Raw genomic sequence first — 20,730 nt, 5'->3', positions numbered from 1 at the left:
GTTTGAGAAATGCTGAATAAAACTACACTGTCTTCTACATGTGTGAGTGAGTGTGTACATATACACATGGTGGCAGAGGGGAGGGGAGGAAAGTAGGGATTTTCAGCTTCCCTAAGGTGAAGAAAATGTATTAACCGGCAAACATGAAAATTATCTTAGCAATTATAATTCTATTAATTCAAGAAATTGTCATTCAACATTTTAAAAACTAGCATCTTCACTTAGCAGAAAATAGAAATAATAAGCTAGAAAACTATCAGAGGTCTGATGAGTAGTAAACCTGTTTGAGCACTCCTGAATGTCTGAAGTATACAAAATCAAATGTGTGGCTCAAAAATAAACCATATTTGTAATGTAAGGGAATTACTGATATAAGCATAACATAATATAATAAACAACATATTAAAAGCCTTGAAGAACCAGCTGAGACATAGCATTTTTAAATGTGCCCTAATCACACATCAGATGCTCACTAAATGTATAGCAAAGACTTGGAACAAACCCAAATGTCCATCAATGATAGACTGGATTAAGAAAATGTGGCACATATACACCACGGAATACTATGCAGCCATAAAAAAGGATGAGTTAATGTCCTTTGCAGGGACATGGATGAAGCTGGAAACCATCATTCTCAGCAAACTAACACAAAAACAGAAGAACAAACATCGCATGTTCTCACTTATAAGTGGGAGTTGAACAATGATAACACATGGACACAGGGAGAGGAACATCACACAATGGGGCCTGTCGGGGTGGGAGGCTAGGTGAGGGATAGCATTAGAAGAAATACCTAATGTAGGTGATGGGTTGATGGGTGCAGCAAACCACCATGGCACATGTATACCTATGTACCCCAGAACTTAAAGTATAGTAGAAAAAAAAAAGGGAATAAACGTATTAAAATGATTTTCCTTCCTCATACTTGCCATTGAAGTTATTGTCAGCATATATTCAGCAATTAAGTATAGGAGGTCTTCTGTGTAGTTCTAATGGTATTCCATGTATTTTACACATATACACACACATGCACACATACATTTGTATATGTATACAAATATAAGTTACATATTTCTTTCTCAATACCTATTTTTTTCCTGGTAGAGTTCTAATAGATCCCAAATTAAATTTTTCAAATTGGGGAAAAATTAATATCAATTATAGCCTGTTTCTGGAGGAAAATTTTACTTAAATTCTAAATAACATACAAATAAAATTACAAACATGATCCATTCATAAGTTGAGTCAGTACTGACATTAAGCCATTAATTCTAAAATTGGAAATTGACTGAATTTCCTGGACCTAACAATCTCACATGAAAAAGAATAAAACACATGAGTCATAAAGTGTACGAGTGAGGCTTGTTTTTAGAACATTCAAATCATGAAAAATCATTTTATAAGAAATGACATTAGCAATCTAAGTATCCTGTTATAATACAATCTGTTTCAAATAAATACAGAAATACTAAAAATCACATTTTCATTTTGCACATTGATATTATCATTTGCATGATCACAGATTGAACATTCACTCATTCCATTAAATAAATGGGTGAATATTTACCATATACCACATACCACAGATGGCTGTGATCAGCTTCTCTAGGTGGCTTCCTGCCCTTTTGCTTGCATGTACTCTTTTGATTAACTATTTTATGGGTAGGGGGAAATAATGTGAATTTAGTAACTGTCTCTGAATTTGATGTGTTGTTGTAAATTGGTGAGTGGCCTGGGAGCTTTCAGAGGATAGTACAGGTAAAACTAAGCCAGATTTACATTCAGACTCAAACGACCTAGGTTTTCAGTAACAAAATAATCTTGAACAAGTCACTTATCTTCTATTCATAAAAGCTTTATTTGTAAAATAAGGAAACTGGGTACTATGCTCTGAATGTTTATAACCTCTTTTGGGCTCTTTTATAAGGGCACTAATCATACTTGTAAAAGAGGCCCAAGAGAGGTCCCAAGCCCCTTCTGCCATTTGAGGATGCAGCAAAAGGCAGCTGCCTATGAACAAGGAAGCGAGCACTCATTAGACATCAAATCTGCCAGTGCCTGAATCTTGGACTTCCCAGGCTCCAGAACTGTGAGAAAAAAAAATTCAGTTATTTATAAGCCAGCTGGACTATGGTATTTTGTTATAGGAGCCCAAATGGACTAAGACACTGGGAGATAGTTAATATGGTTCTTTCAACTTTAAACTTCCATAATTCTATTTAGGTGCTGTAAACATTTGGCACAGGAAGATTAAGTGGGACAGAGGATTAAGTGTTACTTAATAGGAAAACAATGGTAGTACAAATGACTCATGCTAGCTACTTTAAAAATGTCTAATACATTTTTCTTAAATTAAAAATGTCACATAGTAAAATGAACAGGATTCAGAAAGACTCACCTGAAAATTTCTGAAAATTATTAGAGAATACATAGTTCTCCTGCCTTATCCAAGAGGGATACATTCCAAAACTCCAGGTGGATAAAACTGTGGAAACGTGCATAGTATGAAACCCCATATATACTACGTTTTTCAATTTGATACCAAGATGGCTACTAAGTGACTACCAGGCAGCTAGCATATAGAGTGCGGATACATTGCACAAAGGAATGATTCATATCTTGGGCAGCACAAAACAGGATGGTGTAAGATTTCATCACACTACTCAGAATGGCATGCAATTTAAAACTTATGAATTATATATTTCTGGAATTTTCCATTTAATATTTTTGGACTGTGGGCAACCAAAACTGTGGAAAGCAAAACCATGGATAAAGGTGGACTATTGTGTCCTTAATAAGTATGTAGTATTTTGAAAATAGAAAAAGAGAATATGATATAATTTAAATAGCTATAATTTATTAAATGCCTACTAATTCATATTAGCATTACAACAATCTGGTAAAATAGCTATTTTTACTTCTGTTTTTAAATATGGAAACTGAGGATCAAAGAGATTAACTAAGTCAGGCAAAGATACTAAGTTAAAAAGTGGTACAGCTGGTATTCCAACTTGGATGTGTTTAACTCCAAAGCAATACTCTTTCCTCTATAAAAACATTGTATTCCTGATTCCTACAAACAAGTTCTTTTTTTACAGTCAAGTTTCAATTGCTAATGGTAAGGGGAAAAGGAACAACATGGAAAAATAAAACTCACACAAACATGGTATAAAAGCTTATGACATGCAATAAATTCCTGTAAGACGAGTTCTGAGGCTAGCTAAGATACTGGGTCAGATGGTTCTAGGTACCTTCCAAATCTTAAATGTGAATAATATTCCCAATTCATTGAAATTTAAACAGATTATCTACTCCAATTTCCTACTCATTAGAGAAATTTACATTTTTTTATTAAATGAATTGTAAATTAAATACAAATATCAAGTATATTATTGAGAGGATTGGGGGAATCTTCTAAGGAAAGGATGCGAAGCCCTGCTATGTTAACTTTCTATTTTCTTTCAATGTGCTTGCTGAAAAGAAAATCACATTGAAAATTCAAAAGGCAATTTTAACCTAGGTTACTACCGTTTGCTTAAAAGTGGGAAAAAATTGTTCCAGAGAAGAATATGCTGATTTGCTTTTTCATTTCCATTTACTTTTTCTTTTCTTAGGATGAGACAACAAAATTGCCACACACATACACGCACAATGCTCTGAAGAAAATTAAGGAGGACATGTCCAAGAAAATTTACCAACTAAAAATTTATCTTGGATAATGAAAAGGAAACTAAAATTTCTAAGTATTATACAGGATAAAACTGAAAGCAGAAGACATGAAACTAACAGTTGTATTATACTGTGATCTTAGCAAAAAGAAAAAAAAAAAACAAAGTTAAAAATTACTACTAACTTATTAACCAAAATAATTAGTGAACTATAAAGTTGGAACTTACTGCTTGTCCTTTAGTTTATCAAGAATGCCATCCTGTCAAAAAAACTGATTGATCAAGGAAATTTGCAAGTTTCTAAGTACAATCTAAATATTAACATGCAAGTATAAAGTGCCATCAAAAATATTGGGGGCATTTATAGGACATTCCAAACAACCACAGCAGAATACACATTCTTTTCAAGTGCACATGGAACATATACCAACATTCACTATAGGCTGGGACAAAAAACAAGTCTCAATAAATGTCAAACAACTGAAATCATACAGAATATGTCCTCTGACCACAATGAAATTAACGTAGACATCAGTAACAAAAAAAATTTGAGAAATTCCCAAATATTTGGAAATTAAACAGCACACTTCTAAATAACCCACAGGTCAAAGAAAACGTCACAAGGGAAATTAGGAAAGATTTTGAGCTGAATGAAAATGGGAACCCAATTTTATCAGTCCAGGTTCAACCAGAGAAACAGAATCAGCAGAAGACAGATAAATAGATAATAGATAGATAGATAGATAGATAGATAGATAGATAGATAGATAGATAGATAGATAGATTTATTACAAAGAATTAGCTTATACAATTGTGGGAGCTGTCTAGGCAGATCTGAAATCTGTAGAGCAAGCAAGCCATCAGGAAGGGCATGCTGGAACTTTTGGGCATGAACTGAAGCTACTATTCACAGATGAAATTTCTTCTTTTTCAGGGAAGTCTGAGCTCTGCTCTTTGGACTTTCAAATGATTGAACCACGTTCCCAGATTATCTGTGATAATCTGCTTTACCTAAAGTCAGTGATTAGAGATGTTAATCACAACTACAATATAACATCATATCAAAACCTAGATTAGTGTTTGATGGAATAACTAGAAATTGCCCAGCCAAGCTGACTTACAAAACCAACCATCCAAACAACATATCAAAATTGGTGAGATGCAGACAAAGCAGTGCTGAGAGGGAAATTTCAAGTTTTAAATGCATACATCAGAAAAGAAGAGGGGTTCAGAAGCAATCATCTAAACTTCCATCTTTAAAAGCTAAAAAACAAAACCCCAAAACAGACAAGAAACAGGGGAAGAGCAGAAGGAGCAAATTAAATTAGTAGAAAAAAGGAAGCTGGAGAACTACATGACTTCAAGGCATACTAATACAGATCATGTAAATATATATCTCAAGGACTTTTAATAACATAGGAAACTTGCCAATTTGTTAAATTCTTAGTTCCAACCTCTCCCTGCTTACCATGTTCCAGATATAACTTTCACAGAAGTTGAGACCTATTTGCACCTTTAAAGGTAGCAGGTAGTTCAATTCTTTAATTTTTAAGAAAAGAACACCAAATGTCAAATAGTTGGGGAAGAGATATGCAAAACTATAAGCATGGTTTCCAAACTCCCTCCCAGAGCTCTTCCCATTGCAACATACAGTCTCCAAGTTGCCTTATACGTTACTAAAAATTTGACACACCTGATTTACTGTGCTGTAGCTGTTGGGAAAACATGCCATTATACCAACTTGCTCATTTTCTTTTACTTCTTAAATGTATCCACAGGCTACCATGAGAGGCACCTTTTTGTGAATTAGAAAAGAACACTTCCTGGCCGGGAGTGGTGGCTCACGCCTGTAATCCCAACACTTTGGGAGGCCGAGGCGGGCAGATCAGGAGGTCAGGAGATGGAGACCATCCTGGCTAACACGGTGAAACCCCGTCTCTACTAAAAATTAGCCAGGCGTGGTGGTACGCGCCTGTAGTCCCAGCTATTCAGGAGATTGAGGCAGGAGAATCTCTTGAACCCAGGAGGCAGAGGTTGCAGTGAGTCAAGGTCACACCACTGCACTCCAGCCTGGGTGACAGAGCAAGACTCCACCTGAAAAGAAAAGAAAAGAAAGAAAAAAGAAAAGAAAAGAAAAGAAAAGAAAAAGAACACTTCCTCTGGGGGGTGCCTTCTAGAGGAAAAAGCAAAAAACAAAAAACCCACAAAACTTTTCTAGACTGAAGCATTAGAAGAAGGTACCCTTAGGACTGACATAGCCTCATATCAGTGCAGAAGGCTTGGTGAGTAGAGCCCCAGCTAGACTTCAGCCCATACTCACATTCTATAACTAAGTTTCCCTTTTCAGGTCACAATCTGCACAACCAACTTTAGTAGTCCACTTACTAATCATTCACCATCTTGCTGAATGCAGAAAATCAAGTAATGTTAGTCCATAAAAATATTCCATTCATAAATGAATCACATACAGAAAAAAATCTTTTAAAACAATATCTTAAAACTCTTAAGCTATATCTTAAAACTCTTGGCATAAAAAAGTTCTAATATTGTAAATACTCTAGTAAAATAACAATATATTAAAAGAGGAAGACTTTATTACCAACGCTTTCTTTTAAAGAGTTATATTTCTTTTAAAGATTGATATTTTATGTTTGTTTTCTTTAGTAAGATTTGAAGTGTTTTTGTAAGTGCTATATTTAAAAAACACATAGATGGAAAAAATAAAGCAAGATGTTTTCCTAAGCAATAAATGTTATTGGGTTTTCAGCAAGGACATTTATGTTTCTAAAATAAAACACTTGCATACACTAGCTAGATAAAGTTAGAACTTTATCTTTTAAATTTGTTTCCCTCAGTGAACATATCTATAATCATATTGGTAGACAGGTTATTTTTGTTCTATGAGGTTGTCATAAAGTTTTTATTATAAAGGATGTTCTCAAGTATAATGCTTTCATTTTTATAAACATTCAAAATTAAACAAAAGAAATAAAAATAATTAACAATTTTAATAAAATACAGTTAGCAAACATTATCTTAAAAGAGACCATTCCTAGCTTTGAGCAGTGGCAGTATCGTAGCCAATGAGGTTTAGCCGAGGTGCGATTATTGCTAATTGAAAAGAGACTATTCCTTTCACTAGCAAATTTACTCTTATATCCTACTTACTGCAGTTTGAGTTCCAACTAGTTGAAAGCATAAACCCCCGCCTTAAAACGCACCTTCAGGAAAATTCTATTTAACCTCACTTGACTTAACATTTTACAGAGATTTCCTATGTATTTAGAGTGCTCAGTCTGTTTATACCATTTGGTACTTTTTAATGTATTACTTTTTTAATTTCATGTGCTCATGTTTTACAGAGCATGAGTTAGGCAGTAACTGCATCTGATGCCAAGTCATTCTCTGTATCCAACAGAGGGATGTAGGAGGTGGGAGAACCAGGATGCTTATGAAGGATAACAGCTACTAATTTTGTAGGCAGGCTTGTCTTGTCTCCCTATCCCCATAGACTGGCTTCATCAATTCTACTTCATTGGAACTACACCCTTTAAATACAGTCGCTTAAAAAATACTAATCTGGTTGCCATATAGGCTTAATAACTGCTGTCAATTACCTGACAAATTAATTTTTAATTTTACTTTGAAATATGCCATGGTTGGAAGACAGTATCAGACAGTGAGCTGCTCTATGGTTGTTAAATAACAGAAGTGGACTGTGTGGTATCAATGGTACTTTAAACTTTATAACCACAGGCCATCAATGGCATCATGTTTTAAAAGTAGTCTCATGTACATATTTCATCTGACCTTATCAAAACACTACTGAAATAGGAAGAGCAGGTATGGATTGCATTTTACTGATGAGGAAGCAGGAGATTCAGAAAAGTTGATTTACTCAGATCTCATTTCTAGCAAACAATGTTGGCATCAGAACCTAAATCTTCATAGATCACAGTTGTTATTAAATTTGAGTAACATTTGTTATTCAAATAAATTGTAGACTAGTGCTAGAAATAAAATTTGTTTTCATCATGCTCCTATGTAAACTCATTCTTCTCACTAAATCACTACCTCATTTGCTGTAGTGATTTGATATTCATTTTCAAATTATAAAAAGTGAAATAATAATCTAATATAGTAATCTTACCAAACCTTCCTACTCATATTACTCTTTTCCAAAAATGCAGAAATTCAATATTAATCCAGCCTTGAATCCTTCAAATTGATTTACTCTAGTGTTAAAAAAAATAATCTATTAATATGTTTATCTGTACACTTGAATTAACACACAAACAAAGCAAAATGAGTTATATTTACAGTTTATTATCCAGGAAGGTAAATCATTATCTGGTTCCAACCTATCTTTTCCAGCTTTATTTCCAACTATATTCTCTCCTCTGGTCACAATGGATTATTCCTCAAATACACCCTGTACTTTTCTCAGTTTCCTCTTCTGGAAATTCCCTTCCCCACCCATTTCCTCTTATTCAAACTCTGCCCCTTCTTCAAGGCCTAAAATTAATGCTACTTGCATACATGCAGACTTCCTAATCCATAAATTCAAAATTAATCTCTCCGTGTACCATGAAGCTAACTGTACTTTCTCTAATCTCGTGTTTTATATAGATTTCATTGTATACAGACAGCTAACTATCTGCCTCAGCTGAGGGCTTTTTTGGTGGGGAAGGGTAGTATCTTTATCTTTCTATATGCCACTTGGATGTTGCAGATGTCTGAAAAACTATTTGATGGATGTAAATTACCTATCAAACTGAACACTGCCTTAAGGTTTTCATCATGTCGTGTCTGTCTCCTCAATCTCTAACCTTGGCTCCTCCCAGTTAATTTTCCATATTATTATTATACAATGGTGATCTCTCAAAAACAAACCCTAAACATGTCACTTTCCAATTTTAAATCTTTGTATTGTTTTCTACCATCTAAAGGACAGAGCCCAGTTTCCAAATACACCATACAAGGCCCGTCATGACCTGGCCCCAGTCTATTTCTCTTAACACTTTCTACCAATTCCTGCAGACAGGCAACCATGTGTACAAAAGTTCCTGCAGATATCAGATATCAAACTCTCACCTATCTCCTTGCACCTACTTTCTGTATCCTTGGTAAACCATTCTAATATCCCATTCCTTAACCCTCATCTCAAGGGAGGTATAATATGGCAGTTAAGTCAAGGATATCTGTGTTTAAATCCTAGATTGTTGAGTTCTGGGAAAATAATCCTGAATAAGTTAAACTTTTAAAAACACAATTAGGGAAAGGTGGAAAAGCTCTCTAACTTCACCATTCTTTCCCTACTCTTTTTGCAATACCACTCTGATCCTATGGTAAAGTGAGCAGCTTCTGGATTTTCTGCAAAACAAAAAACTAAGGGTCAGAATTAGAATGTAAGCTCTATGTTCCCTGCAGTAGAAGATTAAAACAGGTAAGTTTTAAAAACAAATGTGCTTTAAACTTTCTTTTCTTCTAGTTCCTTATTCACTACATGCTGAAGTGTGAAGTAACAACACACAGAAAATGTTAAATCCTTTTTTGCTTAATAGTCTATCCCAGCAAGGATATTAACATATTTTCACATTTATTTGCCTCATCTATTATCTTTGGGGAAATATCTGTTAAGATCTTGTGACCATTTAAAAAATTGCTTTGTTGGCTGGGTACGGTGGCTCACGCCTGTAATCCCAGCACTTTGGGAGGCCGAGGCAGGTGGATCGTGAGGTTAGGAGATTGAGACCATCCTGGCCAACATGGTGAAACCCTGTCTCTACTAAAAGTACAAAAATTAGCTGGGCGTGGTGGCACGTGCCTGTAATCCCAAGTACTCGGGAGGCTGAGGCAGGAGAATCACTTGAACCAGGGAGTTGGAGGTTGCAGTGAGTAAAGATTGCTCCACTGCACTCCAGCCTGGCGACAGAGCAAGACTGTCTCAAAAAAAAAAAAAAATTGCTTTGTTTTCTTATTGTTGAATTTTAAGAGTTCTTTATATATTCTGGATACAAGTCTTTTATCAGATAGATGGTTTGCAAATATTGTTTTCCCAGTCTGTGGCTTGTTTTTTAATCTCCTTAAAAGCATCTATTACAGAGCCAAAGGTTTGTTTTTTTTTTTTTTTTTTTTTTTTTGATAAAGTCTACTTCGTCATTTTTGTTCACAGATCATGCTTTTGTGTTTAAAAAACTCACTGTCAAACCCAAGTTCATACAGATTTTCTCTTACTTTTTCTTGTAGAAGTGTAATAGTTTTACGTTTTGGTCTATGATCCATTTTGAGTAAATTTTTATAAGGTATGTATTAAGATTTATTTATTTGCACATAGACCTCCAATTATTCCAGTACCATTTGTTGAAAGGACTATCATTTTTCAATCAAATTAACTTTGTACTTTTGTCAAAAAAAATCAGATGACTTTATTTGTGTAAGTCTGCCTGTGGACTCTGTATTCTGTCCCACTGATCTCTCTCTCTCTCTTTCAACCATCTTTTTTTTTTTCCTTCTTTAAGATTTAATAGGTATGTCATACTCTAGATTTTGGTTAACATATACTTAAGTGGCTCTTCTAGTTCAAGGTATCATACTCTGTAAAAGGATTTATTTTTGTTCTAAAAATTAGAATGAAAATATAACAACAACAACAAAAAGTTAAACAGAACTTGAGTGATATGAAGCAGATAAAAACTGTTGTACAATGACACAATATACTAAGGCCAGGTCACTGCTCCGGCTGAAAATTGGGAGTTGTTTCACCTTAAAGAGCCCAGATGAAGTGTGCCCTTTGGTATAGTATATTTCCATGTCAGATTTACAGCTTTGTAAGGTTTTGTTTGTTTCCATTTTGTGTATATCTGGTTTAGGTGCCAGGTGTTCATCTAAAGTAATCTTGAGCAGTTACAGTATTTAAAAAAAAGAACAGTTCAAATAAATACACAGTATCAACTTTCAAACACTCTTAAAATATTAGTTAAAACTTTTGAAAAAATAAACTGAGAAATTTCTCATATGTTTCTTTGTTGGAATAACACTATTTATCAGTTTTATGAAAAGTATTTACTAGGGGTTTTTATATGTATGAATAGCAAAAAGCTCTGAATGACCTTAAACTACATGAATTAAGGTAATTCAAACATCCTCCCTTACTATGACCATAATATCAAAGACTGAAAGCAGTGATGCTACAATTTACCCATCCTTAGGTTGTAATTCCTTTCTAAAGGCAAGAGTCCTAAGTTGTCAATTTGTGTTGCACGCCATGCTTAAGTATTATAATAGGTGTTTTGTCCCTGTATTAGTCCATTCTCATGCTGCTAATAAAGATATAACCAAGACTGGGTCAAGGAAAGAGGTTTAACTGACTCAGTTCCACATGGCTGGGGAGGCCTCACAATCATGGCAGAAGAAAAAGGGACAGCAAAGTCACATCTTACATGGTGACAGGCAAAGAGAGCATGTGCAGGGGAACTCCCCTTTATAAAACCATCAGAGGCCGGGCATGGTGGCTCACGCCTGTAATCCCAACACTTTGGGAAGCTGAGGTGAGCGAAAAACAAAATCAGGAGATCGAGACCATCCTGGCTAACACGGTGAAACCCTGTCTCTACTAAAAACACAAAAAGTTAGCTGGACATGGTGAGCGCCTGTAGTCCCAGCTACTCAGGAGACTGAGGCAGGAGAATGGTGTGAACCCGGGAGGTGGAGCTTGCAGTGAGCTGAGATTGCGCCATTGCACGCCAGCCTGGGCGACAGAGCGAGACTCTGTCTCAAAAAAAAAACAAACAAAACAACAAAAACAAAACAAGAAAAAAAAAATCCATCAGATCTTGTGAAGCTTACTATCATGAGAACAGCGCGAGGAAAGACCCAGCCTCATGATTAATTACCTCCCATTAGGTCCCTCCTACAACATGTGGGAATTATGGGAGCTACAATTCAAGAGGAGATTTGGGTGGGGACATAGCCAAACCATATCAGCCACCCCTTTTTTATTTTAGGTTCGGGGGTATACGCGAAGGTTTCTTACATAGGTAAATATGTGTCAGAGGGATTTCTTGTACATATTACTTCATCACCCAGGTATTATTAAGTCCAGTATGATGTCCCTTTTTTCCCACTGAAAATTATTACAGTTCACTGACACAACTTAGAAACAAAGCTAGTTTGGCTAACAAAAGGAACCCTCTCACTTTGTCTCCTTAAAGTCAAGTGACCATTGCCTTCTGCAAACATCTGAACCTATCATTAAAAAGACAAAATAATCTAGATCCTAACTTGCTTTTTAACTTTATTTGCCTTTATTCACTTATGCTCCCAACATATAGGAAAAAGCTAAGCAACATGTGTATCTTTATTACTAATTAATTGACCACAAAAACTAGGAACAAAGATCTTTAAATAGCTACTAAAAGGTAAGCACATTTTGTTCCATAATTATTTTCATACTACACAGCACAGGCTAAAACAATAAAAGGAACAAAACGTAATTTTTAAAACTTCACTAAAATACTAAGAAATCCTACCTGAGAAAGAGCATAAAGCCAAACAATAAGGCTGTTGAATAACTCTGCAATGTTATCCTGGTCTTTGATTTCTGGGCTATTCTCCAATACCATCAGGATTAGATATCCTCACCTATCACACTAAATGTATTTCCACAGGTCAGCTACATATATCATTTTTTATAGGCGACTAGACAAGTACATACAAACTTCACCCAAAACTGACTCTTTCCAAACAGCAGCAGGATATAAAATACAAGGTCCCATAACACCCTAGTCTTTGTCCCAGGCCTACACAATATCTATCTGGATGCTTTGGAGCCAAGCCAAAGGCTTTCGTTTTAACTTTGTTAAACAAAGCCTGTCTTTAAAATATTTCAAGTTGCTGTCAATATTGTGAACAAAAAAGCATATCCGGAAATTTTCTATTAATTTATAATGGCTAATAAAACTAAAGTAAATGCTTATCTAAAAGGAAGAAGAAATTGGCAGGAAGTCATTATATAACTTTCAAAGCTAAGAAAACATTCTTTTTTCAATGGAATCAAGAAAATCAAATATACAGTAAGGACAAATCTAACTTCCTATCTATTGAGTACATACATACCTTTGATCTCATGAATTTCCAGAACAAACTGAAAATACAGATTAAAAAGAAGTGATTCAGCAACTTGAACTCATATGCCAATTAACATCTGCCTTTGACCTTAAGAAAAGTACTTTTCAGAAAGAGCAAAAACCCACCAATTATCATATAATTTTTAGACTTTTTAAATAAGATAACTGTAAATAAGTAGGTAAATCAACACCACAAATGTTAAAATGAAAAGCAGGCTAAGTTCACAACATAAAATTAGGAATTAGAAAAAGCATTAACATGTATTAAGGATCTGTAAAGGAAATGTGAGTATACAAAAAATAAATCAAATGTGAAATTACATTTAAAAATATAACAAGGCACTGATGGGCTTCAAAATAAAAATGGAAATCCTACTGAAGGTTTAACACTCACATAGGTGCATTTAAAAACATAATTAAATCAAAATAAATGCACACACATAAATTAAATAACTGAGACTCATGGTACAGCTATATCTAAATAATAAAGAGTAAGGAGGGAGAAGAGATCAAATATCCCTAACATATCAAAACTAGCAAAAAGCTAGGAAATAATCATAATGAATTCTGTGAGACTTCAAAGTAGGTCATTACTGAATGGTTTATATTGTGTCTACTGTTATAAGATAATTACATGTAAAGGCCAAGATTCAATAAAACTAACAAAATAAAACAAATCCACTCATTTAGAAGATTAATGTTGATAAACACTACAGTGGTGGTTAGTTCTTAAAAAGTTGTAAAACTTTGTAGAAAAAAAATGATTTCTAAATTACATACTAAACCTACTGAGGTTTTTGTTGTTGTTGTTTTAGAGGGAGTAGATTCTAACATAATGTATTTTATGAAAGCCAAGCAAATTTTATAAATTTGTCTTTAGGTCACTTGAATAAGTACCCCTGGTAGAATAGAGGCAATTGTTTTAAATAGTATAGTCTGAAAAGGCCTCTCTGTTAAGATGATATTTGAGCAAGGGACTGAACAAAAAGAATGAATGGCTACTAAGAATAACTCAGAGAAGAAAGTTTCATGCTGAGGTAACTAGAAGTACAGAGGCCTGAAAGAGGAGTGACCTTGGTATGAGAAGAATATACTTGGTGCAAAGTGAGCAAAAAGAGTAAAGTGGATAATAGCATGGCCAAAACATAAGAAAGTAAAAGGATATGAGGACCAGGACACAGAGTGAAGGGGTTACCTTTGCAAGAAGAAAACAGATTCAGATGCAGATGGGTAGATTTGGTGGCGGGAAAAGGAACAAGTCCTCTCTCACTGCTTCTGTTTCTTAATGAAATACGAGGTGATCAGTCAAAAGTGAGAAGTGGGGTAGAGATGCTGGGTGTTGCAAAGTGGTATGACTCTCTTCCAGGAAAAACAAGAAAATCAACTACAAAAACTATTAGAAATACTGATGAAGCCATTCATTTCCTCCCTACTGTATTCCCATCTTAGAGAACCTGACCTATTCACAGGTCTGAAAAAAAGCAGCCTTGTATCAGTTTGGGTTCTACTGCACATAACAGAAATTCCAAATAATGTGGCTGAATCAACCTGAAAGGTACTTTATCTCATATAGGAAATGTCCAGAGGTAGACATTCCAAGCTGTAACAATGGTTCCACAAAGTCTTCAAGGACGTATGCTCCTTCTACCTCTCTATTCTACCGTCCTTAGCTCAAGTCATCAAATCTGTGTGCCAGGCTGACAGGAAGAGGCAGGTATGAAAGAGGACTAGCTTCTTTCTTCCTTCCTTTAAAAAAGACTGCCTGAATGTCTGACACACTCCTGTTTCACCTTCTGTTCATTTTAGCCAAAATTTGGTCATACGAACATACTTAGCAACAAAGGAGACTGATGAATGTGTTTCAGCTAAGCAGCCATGACTCCAGTTAAACAGTGGCATTCTGGTAAGAGGGAAGGATAGATGATGGAGGAGCTACTCATCCTTGCCACATTTGCATACTTCATGGCTTTCTATTTCCTCTATCAATGGCATAATTGAGCAGACACCTGACCTGGGCCATGCCAATAAGATTCTCTCTCCCAAACATTCAGATTTTGGACACAGAAATCCAGTCAATTTACTTCTGAAGAACTGAAGTGCAAGAAGTAGCAGACTAGAGTTCTATGGAGAAAACAGGTATGTAGGGGATAATGGAACAAAAGAAGAGAGAAAATGTAACTTCCTGACAACTTGCTTTCTTGAAAAGACTGTATGCAATTCTTTTATCTGGATTCTGTACAACTCCCCTATTCCTTCATACAGAAATTCCTTTACTTGAGCTAATTTGAGTGGGTTTCTATTCCTTATAACCAAAGGATTCTTAAGATATCTAATAAGAAAGTTACAATTTAATGTTGTATGTATATGAAGTGTTTTTCATCTGTGAAATTATGAAAGATATCCATTGTATTCTTCTCCACCCTTGGGTGTAAAGACTGATAAGATAAAATTTCCTTTAGAATTTTGTACTTCTAGAAGTCTGAATTAACTAGGAATTGATATATAGTTCTTTTTAAAATTCAGGTAATGGTAATTATATAATTTTTATTATATTTGCTGTTTTCTTCCTCCGGGCTGCCAGGAATATGATGATTAAATTTATTACATAGTCACAGTTGTCGACAGCAATTTCTGTTTAAATCATAGAGACTGCAGTTGATTGCATTATCTTTTCCAACAGTTCATTGCTCCTCCCTATGAAAGGTTTATACTTCATCTTATTGACATCAGGCTTAACTATATCACTTGCTTTGGCCAGTGAAATAAAGTAGCATATGCCAATTCTAAGCAGACGCTTTAAGAGCCAGCATATGATTCCTTCAGCACTCCTTTCCTTCTGCCATGAGAGTAGCACATTTCAGAGAGGAGCTGTTCCCTCATCCCAGGCCTAGAAGATGACGTGGAGCAGATCCACAGCTGCCCACTGGGATGTAGCCAGAGCAAGAAAACAAACATTAGCTGTTTTAAGCCACTGAGATTTGGGTGCATAACCTAATATTGCTGACTAATAAAGAAAGCACTTGAATAAGAAACAATTCAGGATATATGTTTATGTGCAGCAAAACTGAGGTATATTAGAAAGGTCCAACAGGGCGAAAATATCTGAGGACAGCACTAGAAACATCCAGTGTTCCTACCTCAATGTTTATCACTACTACTTCTTAGCCAGTCTTCCAAGCCAGAAAGCTAGGAGTCATCTGGAATATAACCTTGGTATATTTGAAATATACCTTCAGGTCTCCTACATCCAATCTGTTACCAAGTCTTAATAAATCTATCTCCTTAATATCTCTCAAATCCATCCCCACAGGTACTACACCTTAGTTAGGCCCTTATTACTTCTCCCTGGATGAGTGTAATAATCTACCAATTCGTCTCTGCTTCAGTCTTCTTCTAATCTATCCCCTACGCTTACATAGAGTTATATTATAATATATGTGAAATAATGTCACATTTTTGCTAGAAACATTTCGTGTCAGTCTTTCTTTAGCTGGACACACACGACTTGGCTCTGGCCAACCCCTCTCTAGGCTCTGTAGAGGTGTCATATCATTGCAGGTTCAAGTACTGGTTTTGCTGCTTTCTAGCCATGGGACATAACACAAGTCACTTAACCTCTTAAAGTACAGCTTTTACATTTGTAAAAGAAGGATCATAAAACAAAGTATATCTTATACCTTTGCTGTGGAAGTTATATTAGGGAAATAAGTTGATTTAGCAAAGTGTCTGGCCCCAAGGTAGAATAATAATAAATATTTGTGGAATAACAGAACAATTTCCTAGCTAGAACACCTATGAAACCTTCAAAGCCCTTATTTATTTGTATAGCTTAGGTATTGTTTTCAAGTTGCTTATTAGAAACTAAGCAACTTGAAAAGAGACTGATGCTTACTAATTTCAGTATTTTGGGCCCTAGTGCAGTACCTAGTTCAAAGGAAGAACTAAATGACTGTGCAAAACTGAAGTGGTATCCAAAGCGTAGTAAAGTCCCTGAACAGTTGCAGGGGTGTTCAATCTTTTGACTTCCCTGGGCCACATTGGAAGAAGAAGAGTTGCCTTGGGGCACACATAAAATACCCTAACACTAATAATAGCTGATGACCTTAAAAAAAAAAAAAAAAAAAAACCTCAACAAAAACTCATAATGTTTTAAGGAAGTTTGCAAATTTGTGTTGGGCTGCATTCAAAGCCGTCCTGGGCTGCATGTGATCCATGGGCCATGGGTTGGATAAGCTTGGGTTAGAGAAAAAGGGGAGTAAAAGAAGAGCTAGAGATAGCAAAAATAAAATCGCTAAATATAATTTTCCCTCTGGCTCTTGCATAACTTTGTGTACTTTCGACTTTGTGTAAAACAAAGAAGAACTTTACTTCTTCCGTGGTCCTTCTTTTCCTTATCTTCCCAAACTATACTTGCCAATTTAATTTACAGGGAATTCACAGTATACGGTCTAGGAAGGCCAGAAAGTAGCAAATATTTCACAATTTTTCAACATGACTATATTTGTTCCGGGGTAGAGACGAATGCTGAATAACTTAAAGAATGTTTTTCTGCACATAATCTCAAATCTATGTTTCAAATGCACAATTCCATTCCCTATAAACTGATGCAGTGAGATCAATGGATTGTAACTCTCAAGGGTAATATAAATCAATACATTCTAAAGAGATGCAAATATCTCTTTTCTATTTTGACAGGAGAAGCTTCTCCCACATGTGCATTTCACTGCTTCCTGTCTGCCATACAAAATCTAATTGTAAAAACAGTAGGGTTGCCATATTTCTGATATATATAGCTGAAGTTCAAGGATTTTTTTCTTTTTATTTTGAAGGTGATTCCTTGGATATGGATTAACTGGTTCTCAATGAACTGAATAGGCACTTTAAAAGTGGTATTTTTATTTCAAGTGGCCCAAGAAACGATTTAGTCCAGAATATCCAAAAATTCTTGCTATCAATGTCCAAACAGAAGAAAAATGGAAGCTTGCCAGAAATGCCAAATATAGTATGGTTTCTATTACAATTAATGCTACTCCAAAATTTTAACCATAATTGGTAAAGGCAATTAAAACAAACCACCTAGTCTACATTGAGAGATTATGCAACATTATTTAAAGAATTGAATGTAATGTTAAAGTGCTATTTCTTTTAAATAGTGGCTCCAAAAAGTGACTTACTTTATTAGCATCAGAGTCATACATATGAAATCGCTGATATTTGACTGTTTTTGATTTGCAAAAAATGGCAATTTTGTGTTCAAACCTTTTAAACCTGGTATTTTGATCTTTTCCTGAAATATATACTGCCTACTTAACATCCATAGTACTTTGCATGCACATCTAGCAGAGCTGAATTGTAATTAATTGACAACAATTCTTATTCTTACACCATATTGTGAACATTTGCAGATAGAAACCATGTCTCCTTTATTTTCATGTTCCTGGAGCCTACCACTTCCTGGCACATATCAGTTCTTACACAGTGGCTGGGAACAAGAATAACATATATTTGAGAATAGAATGATTGGTTAGCAAAAAATATACAAAAATAAAAATCAAGTTCTAGTAAAAATTAGAATGTAAATTTAATTAAACCTGGGACTGGTCCAAAGCTTAATATTTGCTGTTAAACAGAAAGATTTCCTGAAAATACAACATTTGGATTACTACTACTCCATACCAAAGCAAAAAAACAACTGCAAATTTTCTTTATTCAGAGACCAACTACCCAGTGTCTAGATCTTGGAGTTCTATTTATCTTCCTCTCTTTTACTGTATGCTTCAGTCCAACACATTGGGACAAAAGAGAATGAAAGGAAGCAGAAATGTTCTAGCTGGTTAATTTCACTCTTTGCTTATAAATGTTCTGTGAGATGAAGAGGGGCACATCCTAGAGATGATAATTTCAATGGTTTGAATTGGGTTGTTATAATATCTGTGGGTTTCAATGTTTACTAACAATGTTTAAAAATTGTACTATCATTTAAAAATGTGCGCTATCCTTTAAATTTTTGCAATTTAAATATTGAACTATCTTTTTTAATTTCCTAAAGCAAACAATGTTTATTTACTAAGGATAACTCTGTACTTCCTAAGTCTAATCATAAAGTAAGAGAAGCCAGACACAAAATATAGTAAGAGTAAAAAATTATCTAAGTATGAGAAGAAGCTTATTAATGTTTCTGAGAAGTCTAGAAATCCTGGGGAAAAAAATTCAAATTTCCATAAGAAATGCTAATCATATATTTCAAACCCAACAAAAGAAGATTTGAAACACTAACAGCTCATTTAGATGTTCATCTAGGCCTCAGAAGGTATGAAAACATGACTCTATTATCCCATGCTCCATAATTTAGAGTTTAATCAATTCATAAGATCTTTAATTTCGACTTCAATATTCATATCTAAATTCCTGATGCTATCATTATAGTAATATATCTCATATTCAGTCAACCTAACAGAACTCCTGAGCAAAACACAAATTTCAGTTAACTTTATCAAACACGATCATTTTCTCATAAAAACGGAAAAGAGCTGCAGTCAACTAAACACGGCATATAAATAGAACACAGCTGATAAAGTTAGAACCTGTTCAAACACTAAGACTGATGCCCTTCTAGTTAACCCTAAAAGATTATCAGGAAATTTTTAATGATTGTGATTTTAAGGTATATGTTAAGATTTCTTTCATTATATTTCAATTTGATGTAATTAATTTAGAATCACAATAAAAATTTAGAAATACAATAAAATTATAGATGATAGAAATTGCATAATAAAAGATATCATTACCATAATGCTGTAATCGTCCTAACAAACCACTGAGTTTTTACTATCTGGTCCACTTATTACAGCTGATTTTATTGTTTAGTCATTTATTATGTATCAATATACAGATACTAAAAACAAGCAGGGAAGACAACTCAATCTGGTTTACATGATCAACTTGCAGTAGCTGAGCTCCACCTACAGGCAAAAAAGGATTTCTTACAATAAGCTTTAAAATAGTACTTTCCAAAACACAAGCTGCAAACTACCCTCACAGTTTTCATCAACCTTGGCTGTATATTAGACTTACCTGGAGTGTTTTTAAAAATTTCTTATGGCTGAATACCAAAATTTATGAACAGCTTGTTCAGGAATGGGTTGATTCAAATGTACCAACAAGGTTGAGAGATACTGATTTTATTCCTTATCAGCCACATTTTAAAAAAACATTAGGAACACTCAAATATCTTATTTTCTTTCTCTAAAATTACTTGATTCTCACTTTCTTGACCCTTTTATCTTTCTTAAGATTAAAACCAAGTGCAGCTGAGATAAATGTCTTTAACCCTGTTGAACTGCAAAAGTCCTGTGAAAGACCTGAGGTAACCTTACAAAATATCATCCACTTTTACATTATTCTATACCTCAGAAATAATCATGGAGGTATGTGTTTGGGAGTAGAATTCTTAACACTGAATGCATATTAGAATATCTAGAGAGTTTTGATAAAGTATAGTGCCCCAAATTAATGTATGCTTTTGATGTTAGAAATAGCATTAAAAAAATACTTAGAGGAATAAACTTAACCAAGAAGCTAAAAGATCTGTCTTCTGAAAACTATGTAACATTGAAATAAATTGAAGAAGACACAAATAAATGGAAAGATATCCCATTCTGGATTCATGGATTAGAAGAATTAATATTAAAATGTCCATACTACCCAGAGCGATCTACAGATTCCAGGCAATTTCTATCACAATTACAATGTCATTTTTCACAGAAATAGAAAAAAAAATCCTACAGTTAGTACAGAACCAGGAAAGACCCCAAATAGCCCAAGCAATCTTGACCAAAAAGAACAAAGTGGGAGGCATCAGGCTCTCTGATTTTAAAATGTATTATAAAGCTATTTTAATCAAAACAGCATGGTATTTGCATAAAAACAGACAC

General features: G+C 34.6%; 1 protein-coding gene and 1 non-coding gene across 5 annotated transcripts in view; one reads left to right on the top strand and one right to left on the bottom strand.

The window, feature by feature from the left end:
• Window positions 1-20,730, bottom strand: part of CWC27 (CWC27 spliceosome associated cyclophilin) — a 262,287-nt gene that overhangs the window by 193,179 nt on the left and 48,378 nt on the right. The window contains exons 11-12 of one of the 4 annotated variants that reach the window (XM_065546312.1): window positions 12,786-12,813; window positions 7,975-9,041 (exon numbers count right to left, since the gene is read on the bottom strand). The exons of 2 other annotated variants lie outside the window; for them this stretch is intronic. In XM_065546312.1, the coding sequence (XP_065402384.1) occupies window positions 9,012-9,041; window positions 12,786-12,813 (58 nt within the window). In that variant the 3' untranslated portion in view covers window positions 7,975-9,011. Of the gene's footprint in view, window positions 1-7,974; window positions 9,042-12,785; window positions 12,814-20,730 lie in introns of those variants that run through there. One more of the 4 variants, XM_065546313.1, reaches the window with a different exon arrangement.
• Window positions 6,723-6,861, top strand: LOC123574335 (U4 spliceosomal RNA). Its single transcript, XR_012414623.1, has one exon. It is a non-coding gene; the product is annotated as a U4 spliceosomal RNA (small nuclear RNA).

This window comes from Macaca fascicularis, chromosome 6, assembly GCF_037993035.2.
Source record: "Macaca fascicularis isolate 582-1 chromosome 6, T2T-MFA8v1.1".
Lineage (NCBI taxonomy): Eukaryota > Metazoa > Chordata > Mammalia > Primates > Cercopithecidae > Macaca > Macaca fascicularis.
This window is presented reverse-complemented; position numbering and strand designations above follow the sequence as displayed.